Source organism: Antechinus flavipes, chromosome 5, assembly GCF_016432865.1.
Source record: "Antechinus flavipes isolate AdamAnt ecotype Samford, QLD, Australia chromosome 5, AdamAnt_v2, whole genome shotgun sequence".
NCBI classification, from domain to species: Eukaryota; Metazoa; Chordata; class Mammalia; order Dasyuromorphia; family Dasyuridae; genus Antechinus; species Antechinus flavipes.
In genome coordinates, this window is record NC_067402.1 from 110,363,660 (window position 1) to 110,386,789 (window position 23,130).

Consider the following 23,130-nt stretch of genomic DNA (forward strand, 5'->3'; position numbering starts at 1 on the left):
AAACATCCATATAATATACATGTATTCAGGATCTATAAACCAATATTAATATAGGAATGACTTCCATTAGAATTTCTATAACTATTATTCCAGATGATAACACTTTGAGCAAGTTACTGGGAATCAACATTTCTAGTACTACTCCCAAGGGCAGACCACTATTAACATAGAATAACTGTGAAAATTGACCATTCATTCCTTATCACATAAGTAGGCTTTAATCCATGACAGGATATCAGAGCATCTCTCACCTCATGGCTACCAAATATCCTTAAAAGCATCTCATAAAGGACTTTTATCAAAATGCTCCTTGTAAGTATGAATAAATTAGACTGTAGAAAATAAGACACGAAGGGCTTACTTAGATCATTTAACCTGTTCCCCTTCCAGTCACTTTACATGTATGTTCTAATATTGCAGCACATCTAATTTGGCCTAACAAAGGAACAGGACCTCCATTCTTTCAAGGAAAGATGACTACAGAGTTAACATGTAGTTGTAGAACTTTTGACTCTAAATGCAATATTGAATTTATGTGTGGCCTATAACCATGAAAATTTCTTAACTGTGGATAACTGTCCTTTCATGTATTAAACATACATGGTGTTTAATGTTAACCTCCATCTGCCTCAATTTTCTCAGCTATAAAACGGGAGTAGCAATAGCACATATTTCCCAGGGTTTTGTGAGGCTAAAATGAGATAATGTTTGTAAAGGTTCTAATAGCACCTGGCACTTAGAAAGCATTTAACAAATGCTTCTTTCCTTCCTTCCTTCCTTCCTTCCTCTTACATATATAGAAAAGAAGGCAGCAGATGGGGGAAGTGACCCAGGATTATGGTTTGGTGAGGTATAAATGGAAACAGACAAAAAGCCAAGGATCTCAAGGATAGATGACAAGAATAGTTGAAGTGGTCAATAATAAGCTGAAGACTATCAAAGAACAAAAGTGAGAGCACAGCAGGGATGAAGAACTAGGAAAACCTGAAATAAAAATTGAAAGTTACAGAAAGGAGGGAGGATAGATTTAGGAAGAGTAAAGTACAGGGAAAGATGGAAATAGAGGAGGTTATATTCAAAACAGAAGTAGTACAGTTATGGGTGATGCTATGATCTAAGGCAGGGGTTCTTGAACTTTTTTGTGTCATGGACTTTTTAGATAATCTGATGAAGTCTAGTGATCACTTCCTAAAATAATGTTAAGTGCTTAAAATGAAACAAATGAAATGTAAAAAAATAAGTCATATTAAAAAATAATGAAAAATTTTTAATGAAAAATGATGAAAAAGTTCACAGATCCCAGGTTAAGAATCTCTGGCATAAGGTATGATTACACCTGTGAGTAACTAATAAAGAAGGCAAATAATGGATATTGGGAGTTTAAAAAGTAGATAAACTAGGATACCAAGGTGCTTAAAGGGGACTCCCATGGACATAATTAATTCCCCAAACATGAAGGCAGAAGCCAAGAGCTAAATAACTTGAGGGAGGAGGGGAGAGGGAGGGAGGCCAATAGGTGACTGAAACAAGGATCCAGACTGGATAATGGGGTGAATCTCAAAAGAGAAGAAGTTTCGGAGTAAAATGTCTAGTAGAAAATAATTAAATGGACAGTAGAGGCCAAATAAATGGCCTGAGAGGTTCAGGGAGAAACCATTTATAGTAGAGATCTTCCAGGGGAGGCTTTATGAAAAGTTAAAGTAGGTCTTCGGGAGAAAAGATCCAATGTCGATAGGTTAAGATATGAACAGAGTCAATTTCAAAGATGTAGGATGATTTAGCCAAAGGCAAGGAGCTAAGAAATGCTATCAAGGAGTAATCCAGTTTAGTATGGGCTTGGAGCATATAAATATGATGAAATAAAACGGAAAAAAAAATACTGGAGGCAGAATATAAAGATCTTTAAATGTGACAATAAGAAGTTTGTATTTTATATGGCAGGCAATGGGGAGCCACTGAAAGAATATGAACAACAGAGTATTGCAATTATTAAACCTGTACATTAGAAATATTATTTTAGCCAAGGGATGGCAATTAGGGGATGGCTATTATCCCTGAAGGAAAGAATTTCAGGAAAAAGATAGGTTTGTAAATCAGAAAACAAAAGTTATAGAAAGAATAGACAGTAAGAAAATAAGAGTAGTAAACCTACACTACTCTGAATAGAAGTGACAGGAAGAAATTAAAAAGTAAAAGGAATGATAAAGGGCAGATTGGATAAGTCAGAGATGTAGGAAGCTGTCGAACAGTGGAAACTATACAGAGCATGAATCAGAAAATCTGGGTACAAATTCTGGCTCCAGAAATTGGCAGCTGCACAAAGGTGGACAAAACACATCATCTTTCCGTGATTCTCAGTTTTCTTATGAAAACTACAATCTTCCTTATATGTACTTCACAGCATTGTTGTAAGGACAGTCCTTTAGAACTGAAAAGGATTATTAAGGAGACAGGGTACTTCATTATAACAACTATAAACCCTAATTAAAAGATCTAACTAGAAACCACACTTAGCATTTTTTTTTCTTCTATGTTGTTCTGAAGGGTTGACCAATCACCACCTTTCCTTCATTTTATTTCTAAGAAGAAAGTATCAGGGCTCAGTGATGGTTTCAAATTGTAAAGTACTATTGTATGACCTGCTGACCAAGGCCACCTCTTACAATCATTACATCAGTCCAGATTTAGAAGAACTAAATAGGAATCTGAGATGCCAGGAGAGCTTCTAGGTCTTAGAAAAACTGTCCATTAGTAGAAGACATTACATCTTACCAGCATGTCTGTGGCATTGAGATAGTGTTTGCTGGCCATGCATTGTTCCAGTTTTTGAGGCACTTGCTTGATATTCTCAATTTCATCTAGCAGATTTAGGACATGCTTATGCTCAATTCCTTCAATCCATAGTTTCCGGAGCTCATCCCGTTTGCAATGCAACAACATCTTGCAGGAAAGCAGATTTTCCTTTACCTAGAAAAGAGAAATTTCAATCTTGATTAAGTCCAAATTCTCCCCATTTTAAGCCCACTAACCAGTTAACATTGTTCCTTGGTGCTAAGTATACTTATACAGTTGCTAACTCCCACTTTTCCTTAATCCTCTGGGTTAATGTGTTTTCTGAGTTCTAATCCTGGCTCTGACACTGACTCACTTCAATGAGTCTTCACCTCTCTCTGTCTGTGTTTTCTCTGCTGTGAAATGAGAATACTATTCCTGACTTAGCTCTGAGTAAATCCATAAGACATAACTAATGATATAAAGCACTTTGAAAATATTAAGTGCTATGTAAATGTTAAATACATTTCATGGGGAAAAGACTGAAATGAAAACTTTATGCTGCTATTCCTCTCTAATCTTCCAGAGACTCTTCGGTCTTGAAGGGATTCTCAAGGGTCCAGGGTCTCCCACTGCATCTGGGGTCATCTCCAATCATTCTATTCCTACAACTTGCTACTGGGTTAGAATGGCTCTAAAGGAGGTAGTGAAGCTGTTGACTTTGCATAGCCCTTCCTCACTTAAGTCCAATTTACTTGCAAGTCATCACTTTCCTGACACCATGTTTCTCTTCCCTTCCCTCTGCCCACACAGAAGAATCGTACCCTCATCAGCAAGGGATGTAAATTTAGATTACTAAAACCTGCCAAGCCATCCTAGGGTTTCCAGGCTAGATTTCTTTATGAAGGACCATGCCTGAAACCCAAATCCCTTTGACTCTCACTGACTGGTTAGCATTGTTTGGGTCCTGATTGGCTAAGAGTGAATGTAAATAATAACTGTTTCTGGTTTTACTCAGAAACCCTGAGGGTCTTGCCCTCCCAGGTTGATTTTGGTATTTTGGGAGGTTTTTTTTGAGTAGGTAGAAGAGGCCATTCTCTGCCTCATTTTCTATCTAGCCTTAATCACTGATTTGCATTGCCTCAGTCACAATGAAACCTGGGAAAGACTTAAGCTTAAAAAGGCCAAGGTCTTCCACTGTGTCTGGGGCCATCTCCACTCATTCTGATCTCTTTCTTTCCAACTGGGCTCCAGAGGACAGAGGCAGATGACTGTGCACAGCCTTCTTCACTTAAATCCAATTCACTTTCAAGTCATGGCATCACCTCCCTGATATCAGGTCCTCTTCCAGAACGAAGGACAAACAGTAAGATTACCAGTAACTTTAAGTCTTTTCCCTACTAGTATATGAGGAAAATATAGAAATACTAAGACTGGAAAAATAATTGAGAAATCACTAAACTAACTGTTCCTAAATCAGAACAAGGCAATATGGTGAAATAACAAAGAATCCTGGACTTATCATTAGCAAGACTGGGTCTGCTCTTTCCTGGCTATGTAGACTTGGTGAAATCACTTCATATCTCTGGTCCTCAGTTTCCTTATACATACAATGATGGGGTTGGATTAGGTAATTGCTAAGGTCTATTGTAGTCCAAAATCTTTGGTAAATTCTGCCAAAATGACTGTCACACCTCATTTGCCTAAACTGGTATTTATCCATTACAGTTCTGAAGCTATAAAAATTATAGTTATAATAAAGGCAAACAAACCAATCCTCTGAATACAGAGAGACTTGGAGAGACTTACATGAACTGATGCTAAGTGAAATGAGCAGAACCAGGAGATCATTATATACCTCAACAACGATACTGTAGGAGGATGTATTCTGATGGAAGTGGATTTCTTTGACAAAGAGATCTAACTCAGTTTCAATTGGTCAATGATGGACAGAAGCAGCTACACCCAAATGGAACTTTTTGGGTTCCAAAAAACCATTCATTACTGGGAAATGAATGTAAAATGTTTGCATTTTTGTTTTTCTTCCAGGGTTATTTCTATTTCTGAATCCAATTCTCCCTATTCAACAAGAGAACTATTCGGTTCTGTACACATATATTGTATCTAGGATATACCGTGACATATTTAACATGTATAAGACTGCTTGCCATCTGGGGGAGGGGGGGTAGGGAAGGAGGGGAAAAATTGGAACAGAAGTGAATGCAAGGGATAATGTTGTAAAAAATTACCCTGGCATGGATTCTGTCAATAAAAAGTTATTAAAAAAAAAATCCTCAACTGCTTTTCAAAGCAGCTGAATTTTTATATAGATCAATAGCACTTTACAAAATACCTGACTCCTTTGGTAAAATTCACATTATTTGGACTGTATGTCTAAAAATCAGGTCATTTTATTGAGAAATAAATTTCTTAATTGGACAAAATTTCCAATGAATTTTTATGTGATCTGAAAAAGGAATCAATTGCATTTGACAAAGTACTAGTTGGTTAATCCTAATCCATTTGTCTATATTACCATAAAAAGTTTGGATTTTACCAAATACACAAAGTCCCATGAGACTATATGTAAACAATGTCACAACTCAGTATCTTTATGCTGCCAGCCCACTCAAAGTGTGAATACCATGGTGTCATGTTCTACATGAAAGCAAAGAATTTGCCATTTCCTAATTATATTTTGTTGGCTAAGAGCAAGAAGAAAATTTCAGTTCATGGCCCAGTGAATTTTCAATGTTCTGCTGTCTTTATCCCTGAAGAAACCAAATAATCCATTGGGCAATTGGGCAGACAACAAAATCTTTCATATTCATGCCTTTAACAACTATGGTATATATATGTATGTGTGTGTGTGTGTATTATACATGTATGTGTATACATATGTGTGTATTATACATGTATGTGTATACGTGTGTGTGTGTGTGTGTGTGTGTGTGTGTGTGCCAGACAACAAAATCATTCACATTCATACCTTTAACAATTTTGGTGTGTATGTGTGTGTGTGTGCGCGCACACGTATGTGTGGTACACACGCGCGCACACACACACACATATATGAAACCAAAAAGCAATAGGAAAAAGTTGGAATTCGGGAGAACAATTTGGAACTATGCTCAAAAAGTTATCAAATTGTGCATACCCTTTGATCCAGCAGTGTTTCTACTGGACTTATATCCCAAAGAGATCTTAAAGGAAGGAAAGGGACCTACATGTGCAAAAATGTTTGTAGCAGCCCTCTTTGTAGTGGCTAGAAACTGGAAAATGAGTGGATGCCCACCAATTGGAGAATGGCTGAATAAATTATGGTATATGAATCTTATGGAATATTATTGTTCTATTAGAAATGATCAGCAGGATGATTTCAGAGAGAAGTGGAGAGACTTACATGAATTGATACTAAGTGAAATGAGAAGAACCAGATCATTATACACGGCAACAAGACCATACAATAATCAATTCTGATGGATGTGGCTCTCTTCAACAATGAGATGATTCAAACCAGTTTCACTGAACAATTCCCAGAGAGAGGACTGTGGACCACAACACAGCATTCTCACTCCCTCTGTTGTTGTTTGCCTGCATTTTTTTTTCTTTCTCTTTTTTTTTTTTTTTTTTGATCTGATTTTTCTTGTGCAGCAAGGTAACTGTACAATTATGTATACATATATTGGATTTAACATATATTGTAACATATTTAACATGTATTGGACTATCTGCCATTTAGGAAAGGGGGTGGGGGGAAGGAGGGGAAAATTTGGAACAGAAGGTTTTGCAAGAATCAATGTTGAAAAATTACCCATGCATATGCTTTGTAAATAAAAAGCTTTTATATATATATACACATACACACACACACACACACACACACACACACACACATAAAGGAAAAGGTTGGAAAAGAAATGTCAATGTTTCCTTAATGCATTGAAAGTGGGCTCTCCTGGTAGGAAACTGTCAAATTATCCATTTAAAATTAGTTTACTCACCTTTCATTTGTTTTTCTACCAGTTTTTTTTTTTTTTGCATACTTGCCAATTAGTAAAGGCATCTATCATTTTTAAAATTTTATATTAAATTATATTAAATATAATACGATAATTATATTTTTGTGATTAATTATTATAATTAATATTAAATTTAATATTCTTCCTATATGATCTGATAGTTAAGTCATTAATGTGGAATTTCATATATGACAATTAGTTTCCTGATAAGTGACTGATGTAGTGATTACATGGGTTATGTTTATATTTTTATATTTTGATTATATGGGTTATGTTTATATTTTTATATTTTTTTGGTTAAACTCGGAAGGAGAAAAAGGTGGTAGAAAATGGTTTGGCTCCCAAAACGAGCATCTGAAATAATCAAAAAAGGGATTAGAAAAATCAGCTCAAAATGCTGTCTTTTCAAGTCTGTTCCAATGTGAACATTCTTTCTTATCAGCAAAGATAATATCAACTCAAAGTGAAGAGAAGTCAAGTCAGGAATCATTGATGGTTCTTCCTTTGAGATAACAACAAAGTCCTTTTAGTACACATCAACCAAAACTAATCAGAAAACACAAATATCAAAAGATCCTTCACCCAAGCTGTGATTACTCTAAGTAAAACCAAAAGGTCAGTGGCTCTATACATTCATTTGTTGACCCCTCTGGAGCTTAGTATATATTGGGTCAAAATGGACTACAGTTTATTTGAAATCTAGGGCAATTGATCTCAAGCTTCCCCTGGTTTCAAACATAAATCCATTATGATGAACTCTTAACTTGTAAAGGATAAGAGCTGCAGCCTTCCCTTTGGAAATACTCCAGTTAATTTTACAAGGTGGCAAGGTCAGCATTCTGCTCAAATAGGGTTATGGCTTTCTGCTTCCACAGTGATCTTCTGAAAGTTTAAAGCCATGATCTCCACAGCTCCTCTCAAACAAAACAATAATATATGTATCTGCCTCCAACATCTTAACATTGTAAGCTCTCAAGGACAGAAAATACAGAAAGAAGAATTGCTATGACTATGAAAGTAGAGATACTTTTAAAGGCAATTCCATTACCCCAATACTTTAATTATTTTTATTTACAATCTAGGAAAGCCAAAACTATGGTTTTTCATTTGGATGAAAAACAAAATACACAGGACAAATTCTTCAAATATAGCAGGCATTCAGCAGATACTAAATTCAATTAATATTAAGCACTTACTATATGCAGAGTATTGTGCTCGCTTTGGGGAGAGACAACATTTAGCTAAAGCACTGTCTGTATCCTCCTTGATCTTGCAAACTAGTCAAATGGTAAGACAAATAAACATAACTGTAATTGAAAAGAAATCCTGCAATACTTATTTCATCAGCTGGCTCCATCAAAAATATCTTCCACTTGACACAATCCCCCACTTTGAGCTAGTATTCTAGTCCAGAAATACCTGCACTTAATTCCTATCTCTGACACATAAGAGTTACATGACCATGATCAAGTCATTAATCGCTCTATTCCAAAGGCAAGTCTCCAAAACTAAGTTATAGAGAGTTCACTATGCTGATAGTAGTTTCCATAGTGGGAAGCTCCCTACTGATGAAGGCACAGGTCCAGGCACATCAAAACCAAAAGTCTAATAGGTATTCTTAAGCTTTTTCCACACATTACCATTTAAGCCTCTCCAAATTGTGGGAAGGCCATACTACAGACATTTTATAATCAGGACCCTAAGGAGCTTAGGTAACACAACCAATAAGTACATGCCAGGGAGTGGTTTCAAACCCAGTTCTTTCTAATCCAAGTCCAATACTCACCCCAACATAATGTGTTACCTCACATAGGCAGAGAAGTGAATACAGGACAGAGCAGAAACAAGATACAAAGTACTCAATGAGGTCTTCTTCAGTAAAGCTCTGTGCACTTGAAGGAAAGTTGGAAACAACCTAACACAACTATTAGTAAGCAAGGGCTCAAAAACCCCAACCCCTACAACATGAAGCCTCTAATTAAGAAAGAAGCTCCTTGTGAGCACAAGTCAGCCATTCACCTGCTTGATTTTATTTCGAGAGTTAGTGATGCGCTCTGTGATGCTCTGATAGGTGCGGATGGCTGTTGTGAGCTCAGTATAGTGCTGTACAATCAGTTCATCCAGGTCACGGTCACACTTTTCATAGGCTTCTTCCAGACGGCCCTTTTCATTTTCTCTGTCTTCCACGTCATCACTGGTAGATAGAGTCCTGATAGAAACAGAATACAAAAACATTTAAAGTCTAATTTTAATAAATACATCAAAATCAGTTAACCAAAAGAAACACTACTTTCTGAGAAAGGATGATATTTTGTCCTGGTTCAGGACAATGAAACACAAGAATTAGACTGGCCAGTGTCACTAATAGGTAGGCCTTTATTACAGATGTATCTGATAGAAATCAAGTATTACTTGAGGTAATTAAGGCTTCAAGGCATGGGGATGAGTTCCAACTCACAAGAAAAGGAAAGGGATTATTAATGGTCTACAGAAGGGAGTTCTCAGCACTTGATACATTCAGATTAAACCACACATTTATTACTACTCCTATTTAAATATAAAGATAGCCAGACTTCATCCTCCACACCTAGACAACACCACAATGCAGCTGAACTCCAAGTTTCATTTTATTTTGTTTTTCCTACCAGTAAGGAGAAGACGACAATATTGGATATAAAGTATCTTATTTATACACCTCGTGGATTTTGTTCTTGCTATCAGAAAGACAAATGCTAGAGACTGGCCAGTGAGGTTCTTACTCCACCACGTGCATGGAAGATTCCACTATGGAGCCCTCCAGCTACGAAGACTACAAAAGAGGCAAGATATGGATGTTAGGCAGGGGGAGGAGATGTGCCTACAACACAGGAAGCATGTTGCACATAAATCTAATGGAATTCTATAGATCTTTAAGAGGACAAAACAAAACAAAAACGTTTTTGTAAACTATCAAAGTTTCTCAGGGAGGATTAAAAACAGCTGATCTAACTGAACTAGGTACCATACAAGCACTGGACCAGAACAAAAGGCTACATGAACTGTGAAGATGTTGCAGCCACAGAAATCTGAACTCTACGCAAAGGTTATCTTGTATTTACTATTCTAATAACAGTACTAAGAGATTGATAGACATCAACAATAACCAAGGGATAAGGCGCTTATTAAAAAATCTCTCAATATTTCAGCTTGATACACGAGCCAGATCTTTGTTTCTTCCATTATTTTATTTGCAGTTAAATTTTTTTTCACTCAGTTTTATATTCAGTAACAGAGAAAAATCTCTCTTCCTCTTATCTGTTAGTTGCTACAACTACAGGGTTTCATTAAATCCCCTCAGGTTTGTCCTTATGTATCCTGAGCACATGCATTTCATTTTCTTTTTTAATTTGGGAGGGGTACTTTAGACACTCAGTGACAAATGCCATTATTTGTGGGACCATCATTAGAACTCCTTTAAGAGACAGGGCAGTCAGTAAGTCAATTATAAATCTACTTTCAGTATTTCCATGAAAAATACAGAAGTTTCTCCAAACGAACATTTAAAGCAAGAGACCTCAACTCGGGAGCTATTTAGCATAGAAATATTCCTTCTTATTTTATTTGAAGAAAATCTGAGCAGCCTAGAAATTTATAATGTACCAGATTAAGAGATGGAAGGGAGGTTTGAGATTATCCAGTAGAAATTCCCCTCATTTTACAGATGAGATTCATGAAGCTCAGAAAGACTATGTGATTTTTCCAGGATCACAAAGTCAATACCACTTTAAGGCTGAATTAAAGATCTTACAAGCTGCAAAGAGGGTGAAAAATCCATCAGTCAGTCATCAAATATGAAGCAGAGATTATAAAAAAAACTATGAAGAAAAAATGGCATCTGGAAAGGATTAGAAAGAGGTGAAGATGGAAGAGCACTTGGAAAATTCACTGTAAGTTTAGGATTACAAAGATTTGTTTCAAAACCAAAATCCAAGATAATAATGGAGCAAGTCTAACAACTGTACCTGGAATGCTTAGCTCTGCTCTTTAAATCTGAAGACTTCCAAGGTGCTGGTAAAGAGCAGAGCAAGATTTTAGATTTCTTTTAATTTGTCAAATGTCTCAAGATGAGTGGCTTTTTGAATATTTAACTGCCACTCTTTGTTGTCATCAAGGAGTATAACCATGGTGACAACATGGAGCAATAAAGTATGTTGAGATTGATTTCCCTATCTCTCTAGAGCTTTACAAGTCCCTCTCTAGTCTTTCCTACTTAGTTGCTTTTCTCTATATCCTCAATACGTCTCATTTATGGGAGGGAAAAGTACAAAATATTTTAGTGCTTAGGTTAATTAGTGAAATAGCCATTAAATAAATGGTGCAATGAGGACACATTCTTCTCTGTCAACTAAGACAGTAAGAGATAAAAGAAATTGTTATTGTAGACAGGTTTTCAAGAAGTTTGGTAGAAAAGGTAGAGAGAAAGATGGAATGGTAGCTGAACACTCTGGTAAGAAGGTCCTAGAAGGTTTTTTAGGCTGGGATAAGGAGGGCAATTTGAAATGTTTTGTGAATTGAAAGATGGCACAATAAATATCTCAGTACAGAGTGAGAGACTAAAGATAACTCAATTGCTATTTAGCCTCAATCACTGAATGAATCTGTCAAACTGTGACCTGGTAAAGACCTTAGCTTAAAAAGGGGGCCAAAGTCTCCTATTTCATCCTGTCAAATGACTTACAAACACAATTATAATTATACTGATACAACCTTGAACTACATGCTCTGTTAACAATTATGTAAATCATAACTTTCTATATTAAATTAATTTGCTGAATTCAACTTTTACTTAACTACACTGCACAGGTTTTTGGCCTTTGTTTCCATCTTCGTTTTGCATGAAAGGAAACTGAGGCATAAAGAAGCAATTGCTTCATTTAAGAATAAGAGCCAGGTCTCTGTCAAACTTCCCAGTTCAAATGACCTTATTTAGATCCTTACCTCAGGTTTACACTTCCCAAATAATAAGTCTATATGGTGTAACTTTGATTCATTTGCATCTCTATGAAATGAGACCTTTTCCTTGGCTTCTTAATTTTTTTTTTTTTTTTGGAGAACATTTTGTTCTTGCTATTGTAACTGACTATAGAAAAAATTTGAAAAGTGACCTAGTACAGTAGGCGAATGAAGTCCAAGGAAGAAAGAATGATACTCAAGAGAATATATCTTCACTTAGATTTTTGATATGGATATTTTAGCTGTAGTTAAAAACAAAAGCCAAAACAAAAGTATGCAAAGTAGTTTGCATATCATTAACCTTCTCTATTTCTTAAATACTTTATAACCTACCTATAATTTGTTTTGTTTTATTTTTGCAAGTTAATTCCAGTTAAATGAATTGCTTAGGGTCAAAGAGATAAAAAGTGATAAGTGTTTAAGGTAGAATTTGAACTCAGGACCTCTTCACTGCGAGACCAGTGTCTTCTCCATTGTGCCATCTGGCTGCCCCTATAATTTGTTACTATGGTGTCACTGTTGTTTGTCCTTCATTCTTGAAGAGGACCATGACATCAAGGAGGCGATGCCATGACCTGCAAGTAAATTGGATTTCAGTGAGGGAAGGCTGGGCAAGGTCAGCTCATTTCTCTTCTCTTTCCCCTCCAGTGGCAAGATATAGATCAAGATGACTGGAAATGGCTCTGAATGAAATGGGAGACCTTGGGATTTTTAAGCCTTTTCATATCCTTTGTCCTTCTTATAATTTAAATCTGTAGTTCAGAACAATAGAAAACTTCTCTTTATGATAATCCTTCGAATATTTGAAAATAACTATTAGAACTGAGTGTGGATCACAACATAACATTCTCATTCTTTTTGTTATTGTTCACTTGCATTTTGTTTTCTTATTCATTTTCTTTCCTTTTTGATCTGATTTTTCTTGTGCGGCATGATAACTGTAATATGTTTATGTTTACATATATTGGATTTAACATAATAATATATTGGATTGCTTGCCATCTAGGAGAGGGAGGAGGGGGAAGAAGGGGAAAATTTGGAACACAAGGCTATGCAAGGGTCAATGTTGAAAAATTATCTGTGCATATGTTTTGAAAATAAAAAGCTTTAATAAAAAAGGCAAAAAAGAAAATAATTATATTTTTATTTCATATTCTCATCACTAGATTTCTTACCCACAATTCCTTAAATCATTCACTGAATGACATGTTATCCAGATTCTTTAATGTCTTGATTCTTCAATTAACCTCTTAAAGCAAAGAACTAAGAATTAAATACAGTGCTCTAGGTATAGTCCATAGGTAATACAGAAAATGTTGAAAATCACTATAAATGCCAATGCTGAATTATCTTTTTTTCCACATTCAAGGTATCTGATTAATTAAAATTCAGTGCTTTTTTTCATAAATTTAGTCAACAGATCTCTCCCATGCTACACTTATACATTTATTTTTTTCAAGACTTCATATTTATCCTTTTTAAAGCTCAGGCTTAGAATTCACAACAAAACTTGTCTTCTACAACACATCCTCTCTTCAACTCCTGATGCGGGATCTCTCCCTTAATCAAAACAGCTCATGTCAAAACTGTACTTTAGAGAGAGGCAATGGTCAACTAGAGGAACTTAATAAAGATAAGAATAAGTGAAAAGCAAAGAGATCTTCAAGCAGCTTCTGAAGTTGCAAGAGTCTTAAGTCTAGGGCAAAGGTAGCAGGTGTTTGTAGGCAGATATGGAATACATAACATGAACTCAGAAATAGGAGGCCAAATTGATTTGGACTCCATCAAACCTGTCGTTTTTGAAGTCACTGAACCTCCCTCTGAATCTTTCCATTTCTACCTCAAAAATCTGATGATTTCACCAAGATTAAGTTCACAGAAGATTAATATATTAAAATAGATGGCACATGTAACAAGAGAGACCCTGTACAGCAACTTGAGTCTTTTCAGTAAATAGCTACCTTAGAAAAATAATGAAGTAATAGTAAATTTAAAAATATCTTTCCAAACATGTCTCATTACTATTCAAAGAGGATTATTTATCCAATAGACACTGGGATGTATTATCCATGTACTGGCATAGCAATAACTAATAATACAAAATACAAACACTGGCTTGCCTCCTCCCTCCCCACATTTTTCTTCTCTCTGGGTACAAGTTTATGTCTGTCTTGGCCTATGGGGGTGTTGGGGTGTTCACTCATTTCACAAAAAGACAAAGAAGTTGAAAGGAAAGAGAATATTAAAGCTGTCATGTTAAATATATATATATGTATATGTATATAAATACTAACATGCAATGTGCTTCTACTACTAAATCCATAGCTGTCAATTCCAAAAAATTCTATACCCACGGAGGTATAAGTATGAGTTTGTCAGATTCCTTTTCATGTGTTTCAGAAAGATAGATCAAGCAACTTGAACTAGCACCTTCTTGATACAATTTTGTCTTCACTTTATTAAAATAATGAAATCCAGATACATAAAATATATATCAGTATGCCCTGAAAAGATGAATGGCATGCAAGAGTAAAGACAAAAAAAAAAAAAAAAAAAAAAAACCTTTGGAAATTTGTGTGACCTGTCACTCAGGTGGAAAACTACAATCATTTTGGCTACATTTTTGTAGCCACCAGCGAATAACAGGATCAAGATCATCTATCCCACCCCCAATAAACTCATACAACTGCACCCCTAAAAATACTACTACAAGATAAGACAGAACCCTTGTTACCACTAAATTCAAATCTAATAAATAAGAATATTACTGAGGCAAAGAAATCAACCTAGTGATAAACATAAGATCTTTTAAGCAATTTAAAAAAAAATCAATCACATTAACACCATACCCATGTGGAAATGAGTATAGATTTCAGTTATTCAGCACTGTGGTCTCCAAAGTGAAGAACAGAAACCCTTGAAGGTTTGTAGTCTCATTATCATAGAGGGATACATTCTGACACGAGGCTATGTGATCAAGAGTGTGTGTGTGTGTGTGTGTGTGTGTGTGTGTGGGTGTGTGTATGTGTAATCAGAAAGAAGGAAGACAAATAGCAACCCACCCACTTGAATATCCAATAATGTGATTTGAATCCAAAACAACCATACCAAATCTTATCTTCAAAAAGTCACCCACTTAGCACTCTTCCTCTGCCCCGAGGGCTGTGATAACATAAACTGACAGCTACCTACAAAACTTGTTCCACTATTATTGGGAAAATCCTGTATAATCCCTCAGATCACCTTAAGGGGCAACAGACCATTTTAGGAGAGGCTATAAATTGGAGCAGTACCTAGTAAATAAACGTCTTTCTTGCCCATTTTCATTTTGGATGGGGAAAAAAATACTTAACTAGACCCAGCATTGTAATCTGGATCACAGGATCATAGATATTTTGACATCTTTTCCCCTATCCCATCCATCTTCCAAACTCCCTTTATGGTCACCCAGTGATTGAATGCTTCATAGTCACTTCAGTTCTCAACTTTCCCTTACCCACATTCCCACAGCCAATCAGTTCCACATCTCTCACCTCTGTTTCTTTATCTCTACTCACATAGCCACTATCCTATATAAGGTCCTTAATACCTCTCCCCTGGCTACTGCACTAACTTCCTATTTTCCCTACACCTAGGCTCTCCTTATTCTTCTAATCTATTTACCATATAGCTGACATTTCTCCTAAAGCACATCTAATAACCATGTCATTCTACTCAAAATCTCCCTGAGTAGACCATGGGATCAAATTTTTTTTTTAATCTTTCATCTTTCAAGATACATATAGGCAGGAGAAAGGTAGTCAAAAAATTTTATCAAAAACTTTTTGGTCAAAAAAGTTTGGCAACCATTAATCTAACAAATCCCAACTATGAAACATAATATATATCGCAAGGATATTAAGAATTTAATATTAAAGAATTTTAAAAGCCCCTGAAAAACCCAAGTTTATGCAATTTGCTCAGAGACACAAACATCAATAGACTCTTGATTTAGTCCCAAGTCTAACAAGTTCAGAGACATCATGAAATTCTATCCCAGCATGCATATCTAGAGTGTAGCTCTGCTCTGCTCCTAACCAGCCTGGGGACTCCAAGCAATTCACTTAATCTCTCTGGGCTTCAAGTTCCTCATCTACAAAATGAGGGCACTAGAATAATTATTCTCTCATGAGGAGATCTCAAAGGTTCCCTTCTAGCTCTAAAAATCTCTGCTCTATTTTCTGAAACTCAAAGCAAATCAGAAGAAGCAAATGAGAAGAGGAAAGCACAGCTAAAGATAAGCCAACAAGCAGCAAGAAAAGAAAATTGATATTTGGATAGTGAAAGAAGAAAAGTAAAATAAGAGGCAGACATGAGACGCAAAAATTAGAAATAAATTAGGTTTGGGCTATTTTAGAGTCTGGGTCTGTGGTAGAAACTGCATGGTATGGTGCAAAGAGCTATGGATTTAGGATGCAAGAACCTGGGTTTAAATTTTAACTCTGCCACTTCCCAGAAGGAGTCACGTATTGCCTGGTAGCCTCATTTTTTGCATTTGGAAAATAAGGAATTTGAGCATTTAACATCTCTTGCAACACTAGATCCAAGACACTATTTTATAAGCAAATATCTTTTATATACCCAATTATGGCCTGGAGAGCTTCATCTTAAAGAGAGTACAATGACCAAAAGACAAACGTTATGAGTTCTTAAGAAAAATTTAGTCATGTTTAAAATATCGCGGTGGGTAATGCATTTCAGGAAGTGTTCCATCAAAATCATTTTTAAAGCACTGTCACGTAAGGGGGGTCTACTTAAATTATCTGAAATACTTATGTAGTAGCCAATAACAATTATAATAGCAGCTAATATTTATATAGCATTTGTTGTTCAGTAGTATCTGAATCTTCATGATCCCATGACCACGTGCCAATACTGTTCATGGGATTTTCTTAGCAAGTAACACTGGAGGGGTTTGCTATTTCCTTCTCCAGTGGTTTAAGGCAAATAGAGATTAAGTGCCTTGGCCAAGGTCACATAGTTAGTAAGTGTCTGAGACCACATTAGAACTCAGGTCTTCCTGATTCCAAGCCCAGCTCTCTATCCAATGAGTCACTTAGCTACCCCAGTGAGGAAACTGAGGCAAAGGCTAACTGACTTGCCCAGGGTCACACAGTTATTAGTGTTGGAGGCTAGACTTGTTCTTAGATCTTCTTGGCTATAGGTCAGTGCTCTTCACTGTACCACCTAGCTACCGCACTTAAGTGAAGTCTCAGTCCCATTGACATTATACATCTAAAGCCTTGGCCTTCTCCCTTTTACTCATTCAAAGTGTGCCACAAAGAATCCACCTATCTTTATCTTCAGATCTTTACCTGGATTATCCTAATTTACCTATCTGATTACCTGGATGTAGGATCTGTTTATAACATATGCAACAAAATTAAGAAAAAATTCCAAAGGCTACTATTGTGAGATGACAAGTGACTCATATAGTTTTCAAATATAATTCAAGGATTGTAAATTAGTACTATACTATCTACCCAGAAAAATTAAGCCTGTCCTACCTGAATGTTTGCAGCATAAAACTAAACCCAAAGAGAGAGAATAGAATAAATGGAGGAAAATAGCTAGTAATAGTAATTGTAAATAGAATTTTAAAGCAAGTTTATCTGATAAGACCTTATTTCTCAAACACAGAGGAAATGTTGTCAAATTTATATAAAAAAATAAAAAAATAAGAGGCATGCCCCAATTGATAAATGATCAAAAGATATGATCTATGCCCAAAGGACTATAAATGCAAGCATACCACTACTAGGTATGAATACCCAAAAAAAAAAAAAAAAAAAAGGGAGGGGGGGAAGGAGGGAGGGGAAGGATGTATATGTACAAAAAATATTTATAGTAGCTCTCTTCTCAGGGTAAAAAAAAATTGGAAACTTAGTGGATGCCCATCAATTGGAGAATGAATGAATAAATTGTAATATACAATGGTCATGGAGTATTATTGTTCTCCAGGAAATGATGAGCAGGATGTTCTTAGGGAAAAAAAAAAAAAAAAAAAAACCTAAAAAGTCCTCCATGAACTCAAGCAAAGTGAAACACACTGTAATATTGATGCGGGAAAGATTCCTTTCTAGATTCCCACCCTCTCCTAGTTAATAATGTAAATTGCCCTTTAACTCACAAATCCTGGTCCCTTTGAATTCCAATAGAAGATCTGACCTGTTCCCAGCCCCACCCGGATATGAGCCAACTTTGGGGCTACACCCGAAAGCCCCTCGAGCTGTCTCCTATTATAAAAAGGCCACGCTGGGAACCCCTCTTTGCAGAGATTCCAAACATGGCTATCATGTGAGGACCCTCTGTCCACTGGACCCTCTGTCCAGTGCCCTCTTTATCTCTACCTTCTCCTATACTTTAACTTTGCTTATCTAATAATAAACCTCTTTTATCAATCTAGCTCTCTGGGCCAATAAATGCTTTTATTGGGAACTCGCGCTGCTACTAGACCCCCTTGCACCAAATCTGTACCCCAAACCTGCTACTAGACCTTAACCCTAATTTCATTTAGGTACCCCAAAGCTAGACCTCAACAATATAATTTGTAATAGTAATGTTCTGGTATGACCAGCTATAAATAACTTTGCTATTCTCAACAATACAATGATCCACAACTACTCTGAAAGATTTAGGATGAAAAATTCTATCCATACCCAGAGAAGAAAATAATTATCTGAATACAGAGTGAAGTATCTCTTCCTCTCTCCCTCCCTGTCTCTCCCTTTTTCCCCCCCTCCCCATTTTTCTTTCTCCCCTCCACCTTCCTTCTCTCTCTCTCTTTAATTTCATTTTCTTGAAGTTTTGCTTTTTAAAATTAGGGTGAGAGATATTTCACAACATGACTTTTACGGAAATGTTTTACATAACTTTACATGTGATTTCTCAAAGTTTTTAAAACAAATGTAAAAAACTGTTTTGAATGTAACTGGGGGAAAATAATAAATTAAAGCAAAAACTAAACCCAAAGAAACCTATGACAGATTGGGCTACCAAAGTTATATGTTAAAACATATTCTTTGTGGCAGCAAAAACAAACACATTCACAAAACCCATTGGAAAGAAAGTGAATGGCTATTATTTGGAGAATTGCTATGGACATATGAAAAGTAACAGAATATTACTATCATGAGATATAAAAGACATGAGAAATTCAGAAAGACACAAAAAGAATATAGGAAGTTATGTAAAACAAAATAAAAGAAATCCCAGAGAACAATATACACAATGACTACAATGTTGTCAAAACATGAAAAGGCAGCTAACAGAGTAACTTCAAAACAACCTCGGTTCCCTGAACCTTTCCCTGTTCAGGGAACCTGTTTCCCTGAAACAAAGGAGCAGGGAACAATAATCTATGAGAAAATAAGGGGTATTTTTTAAAGGCATCAATTTAAAAAATGAAATCACTCCCACTACATATGGGATTTGCAAATATCACTTAAATCTACAAGTTAAACGTAATATAGAAAGTAGAACAGACCTTGACTTGGTTATAATCTAGATAATAATTCACACACATAGTATGAAAAGACATTTGTTTACAATCTTGATGTGAAGCCTAGAGAAGTCTAGTGATACTCAAGAATTAAAATATTTAATTTAAAACACAACACTCCACACAAATGCAATAAGGATAAATAGGATTTTGGTCCTCTTTCTAAGGAGTAAGACCTAGGTACTATCTTGAATCATAGAGAGACAGGGGACATAACATTCATTTTCCCTAGTGTTCTACTATGTTTAGGCTATCAAGTATGTGTGCCCATCTGGGTGAACAGATAACTAAGCTAAATTAACTGAAGGATGATGTCTTAGCTTTCATGCTCTTTCATAAGCTTTTTTCCATCTCCTTCCTCAAACTGCCTATAACCAAGAGAGATTAGATTAGGCTACACCATCTATTTAACCTGCATTTCAAGGTGTCAGGTTCACAGATTTTCTTTTCCTTTAAAGTGTATACTAGCCAACTCAAGACTGTTGTCTGACAGCAGAATATACCTGTTTTGTCAGCATCGGTATTACTACTCATGGTCAGTTGAAAGTGTTGGCTGAGTAAAACTGCAGATTGAAGAGTAAGCTACTGAGAAGAGACTGCAAGGTATTTAAGCACTACAGAAAACTGGGTAAGAACTAAGTAAATGATCTTTGCAAAATGGCACACTACATTGAGTAGAGCACTTAGTCTGTGTTAGGTACACTATTAGCATTACCAGTGAACTATAAATATAACATAAGTCCATCATAATGCTAGCATAGAGAGCTAAGAATAATGTTATGGGCTCTTCATAGCAGAGTGAGAAAGGATCTATATCACTATGAACCCAAGGGATATTATTTTATTCAAAGCATGGCAAAATCCATCAAGCAACCTTGTGATGGAGTTATTTTCTCACTGAAAATTTCTATCTGGCTTCTTCAGATGCCATAAACATGGAGGGGATAGGAGAGGGAAAGGAACCAACTCACTTATAACTCAAAAATACAAGTTTCTCTGAAATATTTTTACATTAAACCACCATCCTTAAATTCAATACAAGAAATCCATTTTATATAAAGTGATATTAAACAATCTCCCTCTTGATATCAATTGAAAAATCACTGATATCTTGCTCCAAACAGCACTTAGTGCCAATTGCTACACACAATACAGTTTTTCAATATTTCGATTAACTCAGTTTTACAAAATACTCTTGATGACAATGAGCTATAAAATTGCATAATCAAGTGAAAAGCATATATCCACATTTAAATAAAATCAGTCCCCTAACAACACATAAGGCAGATATAAAGTTATACTACCATTTATGTGGAAATTTAGAATCCCATTCCCCTCTTCACAGTCTACCCAAATTCTATTCATTTTTAAAGGACCAGCTCAAGTTCAACTTGAGATCCACAAAATCTTTCACTCAATTCTTGGCAAAACTTCAAAGAATTGCAGAATTTTAAGCTTAGAGGAAACCTCTAAGTGAGATGAGATCTGGTACCTGAGCAGAAACTATTATGTCCCCCAAAAGTGATCATCCAACTTGAGCTAGAAAATCCCCAGATTGTAAATTAACCACTTCCTGGAGCAACCCATATCATTTTTGGACAACAAACTGTTAAGAAGTTGTCTTTACATTAATTTGGCATTTTTCACTGTCAAACATCCATGTAATTCTCCACTCTGGGAACAAGTAAAACAAATCTAATCCCAGTTCTTTTTCTCTCTTTCCCTCTCCCTTGCATTAGGCAACTGGGGTTCAGTGACTTCCTTGGATTCACACAGCTGGCAAGTGTGTGCGGTCAAATTGGAATTCAGATTCTTCTGACTCCAGGGTCATAGCTCTATCCACTGGGTCACCTAGCTGCCCTACTAATCACATCTCCACATGACAGCCCTTCAAAAAGATCTTGTAACTGTTCAATTCAAAGGCTTTTTCCTAGACTTTCTCCTTCAACTCCTTGCAACATCTGACCCTATTAATCAATCACCTCCATCCTCTTGGGATTCCAGAACACTTAGGCTCTTTTCCTAAATATCTGACAATTCCTTTTCAGTCATCTCAATAAGTCATCATCCATGTTGGAGAAACTATAGAAAGAAAGGCAAGTGAAAAGCATGTTTTTGAAATTTTAAGTAAAATCAGTCACATGACCACACATAAGGCAGATATCACAGTTATACTATCACTGATGTGAAAGCTTGGAACCCCATCCCTCTTTTCTCATACTATCCAAATTCTACTCATTTGTAAAGGACCAGTTCAAGTGCCACCTAAGATCCACAGTCTTTCACTCATTTGGCAGAGCTGGTGGAGCTATTGACTGATCCAACTATTCTGTAAGGAAATTTGGAATTATAGAAAAATAAGTGAAAACCTAAAGTTTCAAAATCAGAAAGATCCCAGAGACACCAAAAAGCTTCAAATGTTTTCATGGTAACAAAAATAATTATGAAAACAGATATAGAGAAATTAAGGAACTGAAATGTAAAGGAACTGGAATGGATATAACATGTAAACAAAAGGTAGATATCAATTTTTCAAAACCCAATTTTAAAAAAATAAAATGTTGCATAATCATTTGTTGACTTGGTCATAAAGGGAATTCTTTTTCAGGCAGGAATTGAATTAGATAGCCTGAGTCTCATCCTCCTTTCCCAAGTCTGAGACTCAGCAATTTCTTAAGAGATATATCCAATATATTTGGCATAAGTATCCCTTTTATGAAGACGGTTGATTCATTAAGAAAAAAAAAAAACCCTAATCTAAGTTCCTACTTTCTTTTGTTATAACTCTATATACAGTACAATCCAAACTAAGAAACACTAATCAAACGCAGACTGTCCAAATGCTGACTAGGGACAAAAAACCAAAAAGTTAACAATAAATGCCCTCAGGGAAGCAATCTTCTGATCTTAATCAAACTTTACAAGGTTTGCATGCTACAAAAAAAATGTGCTGACAGTCAATATAAACATTCCAGTCTGGCAATAACAATTTCTTATTATAAGTTAATAAATGAATTTCTAATATGAAAATCATCTGTTCTGAATTTAGTTGGCATTACTTAATTCACTGAGACTATCACTACTTCAAGTAGAAGAAGAAATAAAATTAAAATTTTCAATGAGCTGAAAACCAGACGGTAGATAGAGCATAAATGCCTGGCATGACAGTCTTACTGTCATAATCAGTATTAGTGGAACTTATTGATCTTTTATTAAACCATTTATTAAATTTTGATGTTGATGTTCAATCAGTTCAGTTGTGTCCAACTCCATAGGGTTTGCTTGACAAAAGTATTAGAGTGGTTTGTCATTTCTTTTTCCAATTTTATTAAATACTTGTTGCTTTATTAAGTACTACTGAGAATACTAGGTTTCAGCTACACTAAGTAAAGACAAATGTATAAAGAATGAAAATACCAACTCTCAGGGAGCTTACATTATAATGGAGAGATAAGTACATATCTAAGTATATGGAATACAAATAAAAATAATACCAAGAAGAAATGAAGTATTAAACATATGGTGATTAGGAAGCAAGGTCACTAAGAGCTGATGGAATCTTTTTTTTTTTTCTTTTCTTTTCTTTTCTTTTCTTTTTTTTTTTTTTGGTAGATGATGCTTCAATTACATTCAGAAGGAAAAGGAAAAATTCTCTGTGGCATAAGTAAGGAGGAAATGCATTACCACCCAATCAAGATTCTGACGTTTGTAGTCAATGGACCTCCAGGACTCTCTCCTTTCTTCCTCAGTGAATTCATGGCCTTTCTCTCCTCCCCAACTCCTGCTTTTATGTTAGGACCTCAA

At 35.7% G+C, this 23,130-nt stretch overlaps 1 protein-coding gene across 4 annotated transcripts in view; it reads right to left on the minus strand.

Annotated features, from left to right (window-relative positions):
• EXOC4 (exocyst complex component 4) overlaps positions 1-23,130 on the minus strand; it is a 931,688-nt gene that overhangs the window by 894,431 nt on the left and 14,127 nt on the right. For all 4 annotated transcript variants that reach the window (XM_052001552.1, XM_052001551.1, XM_052001550.1 and 1 more), the window contains exons 2-3: positions 8,814-9,003; positions 2,773-2,967 (exon numbers count right to left, since the gene is read on the minus strand). In XM_052001552.1, the coding sequence (XP_051857512.1) occupies positions 2,773-2,967; positions 8,814-9,003 (385 nt within the window). The remainder of the gene's footprint in view (positions 1-2,772; positions 2,968-8,813; positions 9,004-23,130) is intronic.